Below are 18,301 nucleotides of genomic sequence, written 5' to 3' on the forward strand. Positions count from 1 at the left end.
ATTGACTACTATAGGATCATGAAAATATTCTATGTTTTCTTTTAAAAGCTTTATTGATCTGCCTTTCACATTTAGATTTGCCATCCATCTAGAATGGATGTTTGTGATCAATGTGAAGGACGAGTCAAGATTCTTTATTTCCCCTGTGGACATCCAATGTTTCAAAGGACCATCATTTTGCCATTGCTAGGTAGTGCCATCTTTGTTATAAAATAAGTATCCATATATTTTTGAGCTTATTTCTTGACTTTCTGTTTTGTTTTATTGGTATATTTATCTATGCTTTCCCCTATTCTAGTCTACCTTGATTACCGTAATTGTGTAAAAAGTCTTGATAACCAGTAATGTAAATCTTCCCATTTTGTTATTCTTCTTACAAGATTTTCTTGGCTTTTACCATTTTTATATAAATGCATTAAAATAAAATAAGATAATAACAAACAATAAGATTATTATAGATTGAATTGTGTCCCCCAAAAAAGATATATTGAAAACCTAACTCCCAGTATCTCATAACGTGACTTTATTTGGAAATAGGATCATTGCAGATGTGATCAAGTTAGGATAAGGCCTTACTGCAATAGGATGGGCCCTACTCCGTTATGACTGGTGTCCTTATAAGAAGGGGAGAAGACACAGACACAGGTGAGAAGGCCACGTGACAACAGAAACAGAGATTAGAGTAATGTAGCTACAAGCCAAGGAACACCAAAGACTGATGACCAGAAGCGAGAAAGAGGCAAGAAAGGGTTCTTCCCTACAGATCCCAAAAGGAACATGACCCTGTTGACACCTTAATTTCCAACCTCTAGCCCCCCAGAACTGTGAAACAATAAATTTCTGTTGTGTTAAGCCACCCAGTTTGTGAGATTTTGTTATAGCAGCTCTAGGAAACTAATACAAAGATGTTATAACAAAAAACTTTATTCCAATAAATTGGAAAATTTAAATGAAATAGACAAATTCCTAGGACAATATAACTTACAAAATTAACACAAAAAGAAATTGGAAAAATCCTATATCTATTTAAAAAATTGGATCTGTAATTATAAAAAAAAAAATTATCCACAAAGAAAACTGCATACCCAAATGACTCCACTATTGAATTTTATCAAACTCTAAAAGATGCATCTTAAATCATCAGAAATATGGAGACTTGTTCAAGGCTAGAGTTACAATAATAGCCCAGGCAAAAATGATGAAGACTTACATTCTTTCAGTGAAAGTAGGAATGGTAAAGAGAAGATACACACTAGAGATAATAGGAAGAAAAGGCAGAATGACACCCTGGTCATAGCTGAGCATCTGAGTCAATAGTTGTGACATTCGTTGAAACCCCAAACAGGGAAGGTATAGCCTGAAGGGGGAGGTTGATGGGGAATTGAAATTTGACATGTTGAGTGTGATCTCCAAAAAGGGATGTCAAATAGATACCGGATGTGTAACTCAGGAATGCAGTGTGGGTTGGGAGTTCAGATTTAAGAGTTAGGAGCCCACTGAGTAATATTTGAAGCTGTGAGAGTGGATGAGATCTCCCCAGAAAGGAGTTTGAACTCAGAAGAAAAGAGGGACAATGAGAGACCCTGAAGGATGTAAAGACTTAATTGTTGTCAGTTATGAAGCTATTGCAATCTAAAAACAAAGACAAAAACAAAAGCAAAAAACAAACCTACCCAACTAGATTAAATAAAAAGGAAAAATTGTTATTCCATGCAACAAGTGATCTCAAGGTAGGGTAACTGCAGCATTGGTGACTAGGTCAGAAGGATTCTGTATTGCTTTTCTGGGGCTGCCATAACAAAGTCACACACACCGACTGGTTTTAAAAAATAGAAATGTGTTTTCTTACAGTTCAGGAAGCTATAAGTCCAAAATCAAGTTGTCAGCAGGGCTATGTGCCCTCCAAAACCTGTAAGAGAGACTCTGGTGTCTGCCTCCATCATTATATGGCCATCTTCTTTTTGTGTGCCTCCTCTTCTTATAAAGACACCAATCAGATTTAGAGCTCATTCTACTCCAATGTGACCTTATTTTAACCAATTACATCAGCAATGACACCATTTCCAAACAAGGTCACATTCTGAGGTGCGAGGGTGAGGACTTCAACATATCTTTTTAGAGGACACAATTCAACCATACAGACCCTTCCCATCTTTATGCTTTGCCATTCTCGACAAGCTGGCTTGCCTTTAGGCTGCTCTCCCAATGGTCAAATCTGGCTGCAGCAGCCCCATGCATCATATCTAGCACAGCAGTATCCATCAGATGAAGAGGGTTCACCTCTTTCTTGTATCACTTTTAGAAGCAACGAGAACTTGCCAAGACCCAGCAGATTTCGTCTCATTTCTCATTAGCAAACACTTTATTATTTACATATGCATGCATAATCCTACCACAGGGAAGGGACGCAAGACCACTCATCACAACTGGCTTGGACCAGTGGCTCTCAAATTTGAACGTGCATTAGGATCAGCTGAAGGGCTTGTTGAAACACAGGTTCCTGGGCTCCATGCCCAGAGCTTTCAGTTCAGTAGATCTGGAGTGAGGTCAGAGAATTTGAATTTTTGATGAATTCCCAGGTAAGATTGGTGCTGCTAGTCCTGGGACCGCACTTTGAGAACCAGTGGTTTAGACTGATGAGGATTCATCTCGGACGACTGGGCCCAACTCCTGGGAAGTGCACTGCCACACAGAGGAGGAAGGATACCCAAGCAAAGTCAGGATTCCATCAGAAAGGAGCAAGGGGAGAAAACCGCTGGGTCAGCAATCAGTGGTGTCTGCTACAGACTGGCCAAAGAACGGCCCGGAAGAGGCTGAGAAGGAGTATGTCCAGATAGGCAAGAAGGAAATCAGAATGGAGCAATGTCAAGGGAGCTGTGGAGAAGACATTCAAGGGAAGAGTGGTCAGCACCATTAATGTCACCAAGAGGGCCAGGAAGGTGAGCACTGAAATGTAACCATTGGATTGGACAACTAGGAGGTCTTTATTGATCTTAGCAAGGGCACTTTTATTTTGAAAACGAGACATGGTTACAGTTATACAAAATACAGAGTTACATATATCATTGTCTGAGACTGATGCTGAGTGCTAGAACTAGTTTCTAGAGCTGGGACTGGTTTTCCTGGAATCCAGATAACTAAGTGGGTGATAGATAACAAGAGGCAGTGGGTTTTGAATTACTGCTGAGCAGTGAAATAAATATACTGAGACAGAACTCAGTGTTCTGAGCTCAAGTTCAAACATAGCCACATCCTGAGTCCTGAGTTACAGACAAGTGGTTGTGACTGGGGAGGAAAGGTTTGCACATCCTCATCTATTTGCTGAGCCACACATCTGTCTCCACATATGTTCAGATATGTATATATACCCATCAATTCCTATCTACTTATATTTATGCACATCTATGGTCTAGCTTCACGTACATATGTAGTTAAGTCCAGTTTCTCCCACTTGCTACTGGAAAATCTCTCTTGGCTCCATTTTTACATCTGTGAAATAGAGATAATGATTGCACCTCTCATGGAATTGTGAGAATTAAGTGAGATCTTGTGTATAAATAAAAATGTGTATGTATGTAAGGTAATTGTTACTATGGCTACATATCTATTACTCTCTCTACACATAACATCATCAGCTAGTTAGCAATTGATTACAAGCGTTGCACGAGTACAATTTTAAAAGCATATTTTCCTTTATGAGTCCAACTAGATGATATTCTGGAAAAGGCAAAACTATGGAGACAGCAAAAAGATCAGTGTTTGCCAGGGCTTTCGGGGAGTGGGGGAAGGGATGAACAGGTGGAGCACAGAGGATTTCTAGCACAGTGAAACTACTCTGTAGGACACCGTAATGATGGAGACATGTCGTTATACATTTGTTCAAACCCAGAGAATGTACAACACCAAGTAAACCTTAATGCAAACTATAATCTTTGGGTGATCATGATGTGCCAACATAGGTTCATTGATTACAGCAAATATACACTCTGGTGGGGGATGTTGATAATGGGAGAGGCTATGTGTGTTGGAGGTGGGTAGGCGGTGTGTGGGAAATCTCTGTACCTTCCATTTGATTTTGCTGTGAATCTAAAACTGCTCTAAGATAATAAAGTCTTTTTTTAAAAGTACATTTTAGTGATCTTATACCCTCCTAAAAATGTTATACTGAGAGATACATATAGATTTCCTTCTAGCGTTGCCTGTAAACATATACACATCTATTCTACCTGTCTACTTTCTTTCTACCAGCTATCTATGTAAATAACATGTAGGCACAGAATTTCCTTCTATGACACTGATGTGTATAACTCTCTCTCCTTGTGTAAATGAGAAATGTGCTATTCCTTGCCCTCTGAGAATCAGATGCCAATATGGGATTAAATGTGCAAGGATTTTATCAGGGGAAATCCCTGTGAGGGAAAGACGGAGAGGGATCCAGTGTGGGGAGACCTATCAGATTGCTCTACAAGTCTGATTCCAGTGAAGGAGAGAGTGAAGGAAGGTTGGGTAGAATCTCCCTAGACTGCCATGCAATGTAAGAAAGGCTCGGCAAGGCTGCTGGGGAGTCCTCCAGCCAGTCGGTCACCAGAGGAGTCCTCTGTCTCCCAGAAGTGGGCCTCTCTCAGCATCCCTGCCATACTCAGCCACTGGCCACAAGCAGCCCATGGGAGGCATGGCCTCAGCATAAGTGCTGCCATAGGCAAGAGCGGCAGCTGGAGCTCTTGACCAATTACCCTCAGCGTAGTTGGCAGTCCAGGGGTGGTGCATTCTCATGGCCACCCACTGGAGTGCCATCTATTTTTGCATTTGATCCAAACACTCCAGATTAAAAAATCAGAAAATCAGTTCAGACTTGGAGAATTCACTTGGGGACAGAATTGCCTGTGTGGTCCTCCTTGCTACCATGGCTGCTCTGGAAGGAGCCTCTGCTCAGAGAGGCCCTCAGGCTAGTGCCTCAGGAAGGTCAGGGCAGTGGCTGCCCAGGAGCTTGGCTTGTGCTCTGCTCCAGCAATGCCTCAGGGAACTCTGGCCGAGCTTACTGCTGCTGCTCCTTAGCTACTTTCAGGGAAGATTTCCCTGCCCGAGAATGGAGAAGCCAGGACGCCCTTGGCTGGTGTCTGCAGGGGCCCCCACCTCAGGCCAGGCACCAGGTGAGTGGGGACCACCCCCTCTGGGATTCCCCATCACATCTCCCTTCTCCTTCTTTGTGGCAGGGCTGCCTGTCTAGCCCTGATCAGAGGACAAGGGACCGAGGCTGGCCAACAAGGCCAATGGCTCTGTGTCAATCACCTTGTGTCCAAGGCCAAGTTTCACTGATGAAATTGCGGAGAGCCACAGTGGCCCAAGCCCAGTACTGTACAGATGAAAGTCTTATTTATGTGAAAGATATATCTGCAGAGGGAGCAATAAACTGTAAAGTATGAAGGTTTGCAGCAAACGCTGTAAAGTTTTATATTCCTGAAAACTAGGGATAAAAGATATAACCATTTAAAGCAAAGTGGATAAAAGGGGCTTCTACATGATTGTAAAACAGCCTTATAATAGTTAATTGCTGGGTTCTTATTACAGCAGTGAGAGTCAAAATAACCTTAAAAATGTACATGGAAAGTGAGAGAAGGGAGAAGAGAAGAAGATAGGAAAGGAGGAAAGAGGGTTTGGGCCCCAGTTCCCAAGTGTTCTCGAATGGGGACCAGTTATTCCTACGAGCCTGCCCTGACCCCAGCCCCGAGGGGGTGGTCGCTGCCCAAGCCCACCTAGATATTCCCATTCACTGCTACAAAGCCCTTGAGCGATTGTGAACAAGTCATTTCCCCTCCCCGGGCCACAGCAACTTCTTTACAATGAAAGAGTGCACGATGATCACCCCGGTCCCTCCACCTCCGGTACTCAGTCAGCATTGTTTATTCAGCATCTCCACGTTCCAGGCACAGGAGGAGGAGGATGGCAGGGCAGAGGATGAAGGCTGAGATTAGTGGAGAAGACGGACAGTTAAACTGATCCTCGCAGTTCTGTGCAGTGAGCTGTAGAACAGAGGCGTGTGTGGGTATGATGCATAGAGAAGGATGTATTAGGAACTCTAAGACGAGAGGAAACAAAGCTGGACCTTGGAGGTTGACTAGGAACTTGAGGAACTAACACGTGTAAAGGCTCTTGGTCAGAGCTTCCTGAGCAGCACACCTCTGGGGCTCCGTTCCCATGGAGGCTGCACCCTGCACAACCTGTGCAGCCTGACGCAGCAGCTCTGTTAAGCCCGGGGTCCAGAGGCCTGCAGGGGACGGCGAGGGGGATCCCAAATCCCATCATACACCACAGTTCAGGTTGGACCTCGTGCCCCACCCCCATTTACCACCATCTCTGATATCAGTCCCCTTAGGGTGGCTGCTGCTTAGATATGGTCTGGCCCCAAGGATTTCTGTTCTACTCTGAAACTCCCAGGAACCCCCAGGGAGCGGTCAGGAAGCTGGGGAGAGACCCAAATCCATTTCCCCCTTAGAAACACAACGGCACATTCTCTTTACTCTGCAGAGGGGAGTGCGGGTTTCCTCCTCCACAAAAGGGATTATTAATGCAAAGGCAATGGCTTATCTAGGAATTTCTTGTTAATCCAGTCTAGTTTAGCCAAATTTCAATGCCATGGGGGCACATGCCCTCTGCCAGCAGCGACCCCTCCACACTGCACTCTGCCCATCAACCATCTCCCACTGGAGGGGGTCACCAGTGACCTGTCCTGAGGGTTGGGGTGGGGGTCCTCAGCCTGCCCAGGGCTGCTTCCTGCTCCAGAATCAGTTCATCCTTCTTCCTGGGGGCCGGAGGGCAGAGGCTGAGCTGGGACTCCATGTAGTTCTGCTGAGGCCATGCGGCTTTTGACCTGCGACCCCACAGGAAATCCTTCTGACCTCTGAGGTGACGCTCAGGAGGAAAACCATGACCCTACAGTGGACAAAGGGCAGCACTGAGGCTCTCCGCCCCTCCCCCTGCCCGAGATCTCTTGACTCTAGAGTCTGTGGGGGCAGAAGCACTCTTGGCCTGACTGGCAAGGGCAGGCACTCAGCCATGGAAGGGGCCAGGGAAACCCCGAAGAGGTAGGGTGGCCATACATACACCCTGCTTGCCTGGGACAGCCCCACGGTACAGCATGTTGTCTGTGAGCAGTTATTAATAGTGGCCCTCATTCCCAGGACAGAAATGCTCTGATCTGGATGATAAATCATATGATCGTCCCAGCGGAAAGGGACTCACATAGAATCCACACCACCACCCCCTTCATTCCACGAATAACAAGCCTCGCCCTATGCCAGACGCATCTATGCCAGGCACGCGTCTGGCCCTGGAGACACAGAGCTGAGTAAGAAACTGTCAGTCCCTGCTGTGGAGCTCACGAATTTGGCAGATTCAGCCCCCAAACAGCTATGGTACAATGTGGAAGTTCTGGGGGAAAGTGATTCATTCTCTTAAAGGGTTTCAGAAATGGTTCACTGAGGAAGTGACATCAGGGGCTTCAATGGCCATTCAGCCTCCTGAAGGCCCCCTCAGATTCCCCACCCAGCTTCTACAGTGACCCCCTAGATTTCCACCCAGCTTCCACAAGCGCTGACCCCCGCATTACCCAGGGCCCTCAGTCTCTCTTTTATGCCTCACTCCCTGCTCCCCATGGAAACAGGCAGTGTCAGTGAGAGCTGAAGAGAAGCTTAGAGAAGGAGTCTCAGATAGGTTCTTCCCTATGTGGTAGATGCCACTTTTCCCAACCCCATTTATTCACTGAGTCGCTCACTAAATGCAAAGCATGGACTAAGTGTCAGGCACTGTGTGAGTGGTGAATAAGACGAGAAATACCTGCCTTTGGGAACTTACAGGCTGAGAGCCAGAACAAATGCTAAATAAATCACCTGATGATAAAGAAGTGAATTAACAATTGTATTGGGAGTAAAGAAATTGGGAGGGTGTTAAAAAGACACACACACCGGATGAGGCTAACGTCGTAGGAAGAGCACTACTCATCTTCAGAAGACTTTTGAGGAACGAACCCCTTAGTGTGCATTTTAAGCCCAATGACAACCCCATATGGCAGGTAGATTGGAGTTTCACTAGCAAGAACCAGAACAATGAGTCCTTGGGTGAGAAGGCAGGGGGATGGATATGTCGGCCAAGAGAAAAAGATAGAGCGCAGAGCTGGCGCCTTACTCCACGATTAAGTGTCACCTCGATGGAAAAGCAGGATTTCCTGGACCTTACGCTGGGAAGGTCCTCTAGAGGTTACCCTGTCCCCCGCCAGCCTGGACTACTTTCTCAGACAAAATGGGTGGATCTAGAGAAGGGGGAGGTATCTCTGTTGAGGGCTTCTGAGGGAAGAGATTCTGCATCCCCTTCTGTGTTAATACCTCTTGCCTGAAGAAGGCCTTACCACTGTCAAGCACTTCTCCCTGAGGAAAACAAGCAGCCCCCCGGGTGTGGGGGAGGGATGGGAGAGACAGGCTATCTCTCGCCAGGCTGAGGTCCTGGACTCGTTACCTCTAGGCTTCTGCTTTCATATCCTTGTCTCTTAAAGTTATCAAGTAGCTCAGTATTCATCACCCTAACATTATTGCTCAAATGAATGCTGCCTATTAGAAAGTATTATTTCTTATATAGTACTAATTAAATGGGTCTGAGATGGACACCTCAATTTTTCTGTGCATGAACCTGGGCAGGAAACCTCTAGATTTATACATAGGACCAATAATAAAACCATAGTAAAAGTTATCAAGCATTTACTTTGTGCTAGACCCTTTACTTACGTTACCTCTTTTAATCCTCATACCATTCCTGTAAAGTAGGTATCTATTTTACAGATGAGGAAACTGGGGCACAGAGAAATTAAGCAACTTGCCCCAAATCTCACAGAGTGGTAGACAAAATGATGGACTCCTCAAAGATATCCACTTCCTAATCCTGGAACCCCAGATTATGTTTCATTACAAAGTAAAAGGGACTTTATAAATGTAACTAGTTTAAGGATCTTGAGATGGGGACATTATTCTGATGATCTAGGTGAGCCCATTGTAATCAAAAAGGTCTTTATAAAAGAAAGAGGGAAGTAGAAGAGTCAGAGAAGGAGATGTGATGAAGCAGAGAAATCTGAAGATATCACACACTCCTGATTCTGGAGATGGGAGAAGGGGCCATGGGCCAAGGAATACAGGGAGCCCTAGAATCTGGAAAAGGCAAGGAAAGATTCTCCCAGAGCTTCCAGAAACGACACAGACCCCACCGATCTGCTTTGGACTTCCGACCTCCAGAACTTCAAGATAATAAATCTGTGTTTCAAATTGTAATTTGTTACAGCAGCAGCCAGAAACTAATACGCACAGCTAGCATGTGGCATCAGCAAAGTTATGGGCATTGCCCTGGAATAGGTAAAGAAATCATGTCAATAACCCTATTTGAGAGCAATTTCACCTCTTTAGTCCTTACCCTGGAGCCCTTGGATGAGTATCTCCCAGTGTCCCTCCATCCCTTTCTAACGACTGCCCGCTGTCCCCCCTCCTCAGCTCCTGCTCTGGGTATCACCTTACTCTCACCTCCTTTTCGCAGGACCATTGAGAACCTCCTCAGAGCAGTGTGGGGTGATCTGGAGTTGGGGCTCTAGAGACATGGGCAGAAGTGAAAGGCGGAGAATCCCTCATGGGCTCGTATATGTGTGAGTTTTAGGTAAAACCGCTTCTTTACCATCATGCATTAATATCTTCATTGCATAAGCAAAAAATGGAAAAGCAACTAAATGTTTGGCTAGATGAGGGGTTCAGGCCTGAGCGCATGAGCAAGAGGGGCTGTTACTCAGGGATCAGTGTGAGCACAGCTGTGTGATAAGGAGAGGGGGCAGTGAGCCAGCTCTGCCCAGAGTGCGGGAACAGGGCACCAAGCACTCTTGATGATGATCCTTAGTGCTGTCCTAAAGGAGAGAGCTGGCCTTGAAGGAAGGGGTCTTCGGAGACCCCAAGAGAGGGATGGGGGCATTTGCAGAGCGAAGGGGGCAATAAAATATTTCATAAAGGTCCCCTCCATAGAACTTCTGGACTTTGCTGCCACCTTGTGGACATGGATTAGAAGGACAGAGTTGTGGCCGTGCTCGGCCAAAGATAAGACACTAAGAGTTTAGTTCTCTTTCCAGACACAGGGGGTGGAATTGAATAGGAGAGACCCACCTAGGGTAAGGATAGACCACCCAGTTCGCACCGTATCTATACACTTTCCCAGAGCAGGGACTCAAATTTGTGGTTTTAGGGAAGAACTCTGTGCGAAAGAACTGGGAACACGCAGGGGTGGGATGAGGGATAGCAATGGGAGAAAAAGAGAGTCGAAGGTATGGGACACAGAGGATCTGGATCCAGCCTGGTGGGGACAGAAACTAACCTCCTCCCCCCGCTCCCCTCCCCACACCCCCGCCGCACACACACTGGTCTTATGTTGAATAGCCAGCTCACTTTGTCCTGCCCAGCTCTGAGAAGGGGACAGGAAGGATAAAGGCCTTTCCTCTACTCTCTCCATTCAGAATGTGATATGAGCAGACTGAGGAAGGACTGACAGGCCACTGTACGTCTCTCTACTCTGGCCTTATGATTTCCCTGGGCTGTTGGCCCAACTGGGAATATGATGCCCCGTAACACCCATGAGCCAGGAACTGGTATGATACCCATTTGACAGATGAGAGGATCAAGGCACAGAAGAGTTAGTATTTGTCCAAGGCATGACAGCTACTACGTGACGGGACCAAAATTCAAATTTTGCATAGCCTACTCTTATATTGTCCCCAATAAATGTGTTGCAAAAAGGATTGAGAGTGGCCAGGCTTCAGGAGTCGTAGTTCTGGGCTCCTTCCCAGATGGGGTCTGATAGTGGAAACTAAGGCAGGGCTTCTCTCCTCCCTGGGCTGCCTGCCCTTTCTAACCTAGACAAAAGCCTTGCTTCAAAGGCTTCTAGGAAATGAGATTCCATGCCTGACCCTTCAGACTTCCAATCTAATTCATGATTATCAGGAAGTTCTTCCTATGGTCTAACCTCCACGCCTCCTCCTGCAGGTCAAGCCCATTTATAAGGTCTGTTAAACAAAAAAATGTGACTTCCATGGCTGAACGTCTTTTTAAAAGAAGGGGTTTATTAGGCCATTGCCAGGGAAAAAAGAAAGAAAGAAAGAAAGAGAGAAGCCAGCTCCGTCTTGGTGCCTGGAGTCTGAACCACAGCAGCACGGCTGGGTAGGAAAGACATGTCCATTGTCACAGAGTTTCACAAGTGATTTCATACATCAATGGGGGAGGAGGAAGAAAGATGTAAGATTTACGTTAGCGACAGGCTAAGGGGACTGGAGAAGCTGAACTGGGCAGTTTTGAGGAGGCTCAGAGTCCGAGGAAGAGGTGTTTGTGTCCTCGGATAGGTTGTGGGCAAGTCCGGAAAGCTCACGTGTGAATCAGAAGCAGAGGCTCCTAGAGCTCCAGGGTGCCCGGCTATTCTCTTTTTAGAATAACCGTGGAAATGGCCACCAGGGCATTAGTTTGAAGTTCCAGCGTGCTCTCAGGAGTGCAAGCGGTCTTTTGTCAGAGCTGGCTCAAGGCTAGTAACGGGCTAACTGTTCTGTCTCTCTCACTCTCTGGCTGCTGTAATTTTAATTTAGAACATCTCAGAATTTTTTTTCTTGTCAGTCCCGGATAGAAGAGAAAGAGGATGTGGAGCAGCCTTCTGTTTCAGAAAGGGGTATTCTTGGTCTCTAAAATCAGGGTTTAATTCTCTAACCATGGCAGTCATGGCTGGCCAATCACAGGCCTTAATGGGAAAGCTTAAATTATAGAGGACCAAGTTAAAGGAAAGAAAAAAAAGGGCGACAAAACCCACCCAACTCTGAGCCACTGCTGCTGCAGCTGATAGGTAATTATCTGCTGTTTGTGTGCACTGTTAGGGGCTCCCAACTCTGCCTGGGGAGAAGGCCGATGAGTTGGTGTCAGGTCAAGACAATTGCGTGGGGCCTGTCCAGACCCTTCTCGACTTCTTCCCCCCCATGCTACCCCTCCACTCCCCTCCAATCAGGGAAGGAGCTGCCCTCTCTGGCCCACCGCCCCTCCCCAACACTCAGGAGGAGAGAGGAGTGATTAGCATGGGGCATTGTCCCGGGATAATGGGCCCCAGCTGCTGCATGAAAGAAGAGACAAAGCGCCTGGCCGCTGCACACGCATTATCCCCTCGTTAAATCTCTGTTATTAGATTAGATTCAAAATGTATTGATTCAGAGGCTGGGGGAAATGGGGGAGGGAGGAGAATCTGGCTGGGAAATGCTGAACCACACCTCTTCTCATGCTCTCCCTCCCCTTCCTTCACCCCACCGGGCAACTTGTCCTCCCTCTTATCCTTTCAGGGAAATCTCCCCAAGCCCACCTCCTGACTGGGCTCAGCTACTCTCCCTGGACCATCCGGAAAGCCACAGAATGTCCACTCCTGCAGTGGGCCCTGAGGTCGCTGAGCATGAGTTGCCACTGTCCAGTAGAAAGGCCGTCTCTTGCGATGCCAGCAGCAGGCTCCACAGCTTGGAGCACTTTTGAGACCTTTATGGGATCTGCTGAGTGGAAGTGACAGGTTTTGGAAAGCAGGGTGGATGGCAAAAGGAGGTGAGAAGTGGGAGTATTCGTAGGTAATAGAGAGGAAAAGAGATGAGAAAGAGAACGGGCAAGCTTCTGAGAACCGCTGAGAAAAACATGGTTGGTTTCTGATTTCCTCTCTCTGTTTAGGAAAGAAGGAGAGGAAATGAGCTAAAGTGGCAGGAGGAGGAAAGGAAGCAGATTCGGGGAAATGTAACAGACAGGAGGGAGGTTCTGGGTCTTCTCATATCCCAGGCAGGGTAAAGGTCTCCTTCATAGATGACCAAGGTCAATACTGACGACAGGAGTTACTACACTGGGGATTCTCTGGCCCTGGCCTCAGTTTCCCATCCCTGGGCAGCACGGCCTAGACGGGGATCGATGAACTGATTGGGCATGGCTAGTGGAGCAGAAGATGTTACACGTGGCGGCTCGTTCTCGAGGTGGTTAATTGGCAGCCTCAGTGCTGGGCTCTGTTGCCCCATTGATTGTGGGGAAAGGGTGGGGAGAGGGAGATGAGGAATCAATAGGTTGATTAGTGTCTTACTAGCTCTCTGGTTGGACACTTTGTCAATAGCCACCCACTTAACTGACCAGTAGTGCATCAACAGTGCCAGACTGTCCAACTTCCTCTTTCTCTGGTCTGAGACATGAGAATCACTGAGTAGCACAACTGGCCCAGCAAGGTCAAGTGGAGTGGGACAGCTTTGGATGCCAGGACCAGATTCCAAAGTGTGAGCTGCAGGGCCCATCCTAAGAGTGTCAGATTGAACAATCTCTACTCAGTAGGAAGCAACAATTGCAAATGGGGGCCACTCCGCAACCCCACGATCTCCTGCATTTTGCTGGGAGACCCTGATACCTACCCACCAACAAAACAAAGATAAATATAAAATCCTGAACTAATATCAAAAGTACATATGTCTGGGATAGAAGTAGCAGATGAAACCTCATCAGTTTACCTTAGGAACCAGCAGCTGGTTAGACAATGTTTAATGAGTTCTTCTTGCATGCTGGAGAACCTGGGGTGAGAAGAAGCTGAGAGAAGCTAAACCAGAGAAGTCCCTTCCTCGGTCTCTAGGGTCCTTCAGACATGGAGCTCCCAAGGGCCCAAGGTTCTGCCCTCTATCCTTCAAGACTGTCTACGAACTAGAATGCAGAGTTTGGGGACAAGGGAAGGTATTACTTTAGATATTCCACACCGAATCCCCTATAACTGGCCAGCCTGGAACAAATCATTCCAGACATTTCTTTTAGGTCCTTTCCCTTCAGCCTGGCAGTGTCCAGTCTCTGTCCACGTGCCTTCCTCCGAGCGAGAGGCAGCCCAAGACAGGGAGAGGGATAAGGCTAGAATGAGAAAGAGAGAACCAGAGAAAGCTTCAGGCCAACATAGAGGACACTAATACCATTACTTTTGGTGGGTTCTGCATTCTTTTCCTCTGGATGCTTGTGAGGTGGATGGAGTAATAGAGCTGGGGTGCTCCTCAACATATCTTAAACCCTGATGTCTGGGAGAGGAGGCCAGGATACGAGAGGTAAGATCGAAGACCACGTCCCCGACTCTGCCTCCCTCATGGTCCTGCTTGCTGTGGCTGTACCAAGGGCCAGTGCTGAGAGTTCCCAAAGGAGATTAAAAACTCGAGCCTTAGCATTCTCTTTCAAACCCCACACCAGCTGGTGCTGGCCGTGGTGCTGATGCTCTTGTCTCCATTCCAGGCTCCTTTTGCAGGGAGAGAGCTTGCTCCCAGCTTCACCTAGAGACCTTGAGCCGAAGATGATAACAGGACTGTGTGGATCCTTCTGTCATCTTTCTAGAGGTCACAGAACTGAGCAACCCACTCCCCACTTCTCCATTGCTAAGTGTTCATGGTCCTGACCCTCCCACCTTAAATCCCACCTCCTCGTGTTTCTTTATAACAGCCACCATTTGGTCACTGCCCAATTCCTTGTGGGCAGGAAGCACCAAACAACAAACCACAGATACTTCCCCCAAATTTAAACTTCTTCCACCCGCCCAGCTGCTGACAAATGGTCAAGAAGAGAGTTTAGGGCTTCATCGCATTTTATTACCCTTCCCACCCCACCATCTGATGAATCATTCAGGGAAGTTCAGGGAAGTGGTCATAGGTGAGGCGAAGACGGATAGTGTTGGATAAACCTAATGCAGAGTTATCAGGCCCGTGCAGCAGAGAGCTGATTTGTCTTCAATCTAAAAGCAAGGCTGAAGGAGGTGAGCAGAATTCCAAAGTGCCTTATTCAGGGAGGCGCCCCTGGGGAAACAGAGGCTTGATGCATAGATATAGAGAGTAAAATTAGGGGATGCATGGGCTTCTCTTGCTCTAACACAACGTGTTTTAAAGCCATAGTGGGCAGGTGGGGTGGGGGGAGGATGTAAGTGTCTTGAACACCAAGTTTTGGGCGGAAGGGTGAAGGCTCTGCTTTGGTACTGCAGAGATGAATTGGCATTCAAAACAGGGATGGATGGAACTGTATATGTGTCTTGAGAATGTCCCTGTCATGCCCTGGACCCTGAAATTCCCCTATCCCCATCCTACCCAGCGCCCGCCCCCTGCTGGGCTGTGCCCCTTAGGAATACTGCCAGATGGACCAGAGCGTGACCAGGGTGACTCCGTAGGCCAGCACCGCCAGCAGGTAGATGCGAAACAGCAGCCCGTCCAGCATGGTGCCCACACGCAGCCAGTCCCGGGCCACCTCTCTGCTCTCCTCCTGTTTCTCCAGGAAGTGCCTCATGGAGGCCAGCTCCTGCAGCAGCCCGTGCACTGCCAGGGACGCCTCCCGAGGTGGTGGGGGTGGGCCGCTTCTACCCTTTGGGGTCTTGTCCAAGTCCCCGCGTGCTCCCAGATGGCTGCAGTGGTTTTCCATGTCTGCAAGAAGGGCAGAGCATTGGCAAGGGAGGGAGCCCCAGCCAAAGGGCCTGAACACTGCCCCTTATGTTTCTTTGGCCTGCAGAAATTTTCGTTATAACGATTTCAGACATAAAGAGTATCCGGAATAACTTACATATTTGCAAACCTACCCTCCGACTTAAGCAAATAAGGAAAGCCAACATAATTAAAGATTCCCGTATACCCCTTCTTAGTCACATCCGTGGTCCCCTCCCCAGGTCACCAAGATCACGAATTTGGTGTTTGTCCCTCCCATGAACTTTTTAAAAAAATTCATGGCTTTCCCTAGCAATTCGATGTCCATTATTTCACTTGAGCCTCACAACAGCCTTAGGAAAGAGCAGGGTAGGGGTGATTATTGTCCACACTTTTTACATGAAGGTGCTAAAACTCAGAGGTTTAATGACTAGCCCGTGGTCATACTGCTGGTGCGTCATTTAACAGTGAGGCCACCAAGGCCCAGGTACGTGGACTTTAAATCCACTGCTCTCTCCACTATGTCATATTGCCTCACTGCCCTCCTCTCTGTGACTCCGAGTCTTCCTGCACCAGAAAACACACCTTCAGATATGGCTTTCTTCCCCAGGCGAGCAGTGAAATTAGCCATAGGCTGGTGCCCTAGCTCATTAGCTCATGATCATATGGTCTTAGGTTAACTAAACATCTTCTGTAAAAGGCCTGATCCTAGACAAAAGGGAGGACAAAAAGGAGTGGAGTGGGGTGGAGTGGTTTAAAACACCAGCTCGGAGTCAAATGGGCCTGGAGTGAAATCACAATTTCACCAGTGCCTGGCTCTGTGATTTTGGGCAAGCTATTTGGCCTCCGTACCTTTTTTTTTTTTCAATGAGAATGAGAATCCTTTGGGTTGTCATGAGGATTACCTGTGACAATGCACAGGAAAAGCTCTGCACATGCCTGGCCCAAAGTGCTCAGCAAATAAACCAACAAACCAACCACCACGCCCACCACCAAATCGTGGCTGTAACAACTCCTCAGGAGGCGTGAGCTCCACAGTTAGTGTCCCTCTGCCCCCTGTCTCTCTTCTCTGCTCATAGGTATTTAAAATTCTAAGGGACCTGGTCTTTGAGCTGATTAGAATTAGAGAGTTTTAGGAATCCTGGCTGCAGTACTAACTTCGGCAAGGAGTCAGATGACTAACTGCCTTAGGGGCATCCATTTGACCCAGTTTTAGTTCCATCTTTAAGAGAGGCCACTCTCAGCCCAGAGGTCTCAGTTCCTGACACGCTCCCCCTGTGGGACTCCTACCCCCTCTCTGTCCACACCTGAGCTGATGAGAGCATGTGGAAGATTGACACTTTGGGCTGAAGTCTGCTCCCTCCCAGTGGGGCCAGGCATGGGGTGCCACGTGCAGGATAGCACCCAAGGCTCTCTGGCATGGCACACCCCCCAGAGACTCCCCACCATGCCCCTGCGTCAAGATGCAGGGACCCTCTGCCTCTTACCTGAGCAGTCATCGGTCTTGGTGGATTGGGAGGTGGCTGGGCACCTGTGGGAGGTTGACTGCTCCCCTAGGCAAAGCAGCAGGGCGACTCTCTCGAGAATGAGGCGCCGCAGCCAGGCAGGCACGGGCTGTTGCAGGTCTTGCTTGTGTACCAGTCGCACGATGAGGATGGTCTCAGCCAAGCTTATCACCAGCAGAGCCATGCACACAACAAAGTAGATGCCTGTACACCCAGCACAAGGCAGGGAGGAGGGATGACAGAGACGGGAGGTGAAAGGGGCCTCAGCCAGACCACACCGAGCTCTTCCCCAGGAGCGAGCCTTACCAATGAGGGGAGTGCCGATGGCAGTGGCTGGCAGCGTGTCGGATACAATGATCAGGAAGACGGAGTAGCCCAGGAGGAGGGTGATCTTAAAGGAGACTCTCTCGCCACTGTCTGGGGGCAGGTAGAAGCCCACGATGTCCATGACCATGAGGAAGATACTGGGCAGCAGCAGGCTGACCACATAGAATAGGGGCCTCCGGCGGATGACCACCTGGGACCACGAGAGGTGTTCTGGAGGAAGACTGGGGCAGACATGTCCTGCACCCAGAAACCACCACCCCATCCATGCCCCCCTTGCTTTGTGGAGCTTTCAATTTGTAGCGCTCCAGAGAAGGAAAATTTCCAGAGAAGGAAAAGGACAGACCCCCCTCATTCCACCTCTGGATCCGAGCTTGTGGCTGATCAGGTTAAGTGAGGGACAGCAGTTGTTTCCACATCTACTTTGTGGAAGTTCCAGGGGATGAGCATGACCCTGGAGTTGGGCAAAGGGCATGGAGGTTCTTCCCCAGATGCCTCCTCATGTCTGCCTGGGTGTGATGGCCTAGTAGTTCTATTCGTTTTACCCACATCCGCTCCCTGTCCCACTCACGTAGAACTTCATTTCTGCATAGCAGTCGCTGCTTTCCATACTGAACTCTCGAAACTGGGTCAGCACCCCCAGAAGCTCCCACTCGCCCTGGTTCATGAAGATGCTCTTGTCAAACTTCACCTTTTCCGGCGAGCGCCACAGAGAGATGTTGATGTCCTGGACTGAGAGAGAAGAAAACAAGACGGCTCTGGAGTCTAGTGCCAGGACCGTGCCAGACCTTGCGGCAGTGAGGCGCGCGTGGCCACACCCACGCAATTTAGCTCTCTCAGCTCTTAATCTCCAGCCTCAGTTTCCTCAGCTAGAAAATGAGGTGATGGTGCAAACTGACACATCCAGACAGTGGAGCTGTAGTGAGGGAAGTGGAGTCTTGAATGAAAGCACACAGCAAAATGCAAAGAACCGGAGAAAGCGGTTGTTAGA

The 18,301-nt window shown here is 48.1% G+C and overlaps 1 protein-coding gene across 3 annotated transcripts in view; it reads right to left on the reverse strand.

The window, feature by feature from the left end:
• Positions 1-15,185: 15,185 nt before the first annotated feature.
• Positions 15,186-18,301, reverse strand: part of HTR3A (5-hydroxytryptamine receptor 3A) — a 13,374-nt gene continuing 10,258 nt past the window's right edge. For 2 of the 3 annotated variants that reach the window (XM_006912798.1, XM_006912796.1), the window contains exons 6-9: positions 17,882-18,042; positions 17,293-17,503; positions 16,969-17,190; positions 15,186-15,484 (exon numbers count right to left, since the gene is read on the reverse strand). In XM_006912798.1, coding sequence (XP_006912860.1) covers positions 15,186-15,484; positions 16,969-17,190; positions 17,293-17,503; positions 17,882-18,042 — 893 coding nt within the window. Of the gene's footprint in view, positions 15,485-16,968; positions 17,504-17,881; positions 18,043-18,301 lie in introns of all 3 variants that reach the window. The other variant, XM_006912797.1, reaches the window with a different exon arrangement.

The sequence above is a fragment of the Pteropus alecto genome, unplaced genomic scaffold, assembly GCF_000325575.1.
Source record: "Pteropus alecto unplaced genomic scaffold, ASM32557v1 scaffold224, whole genome shotgun sequence".
Taxonomy (NCBI): domain Eukaryota; kingdom Metazoa; phylum Chordata; class Mammalia; order Chiroptera; family Pteropodidae; genus Pteropus; species Pteropus alecto.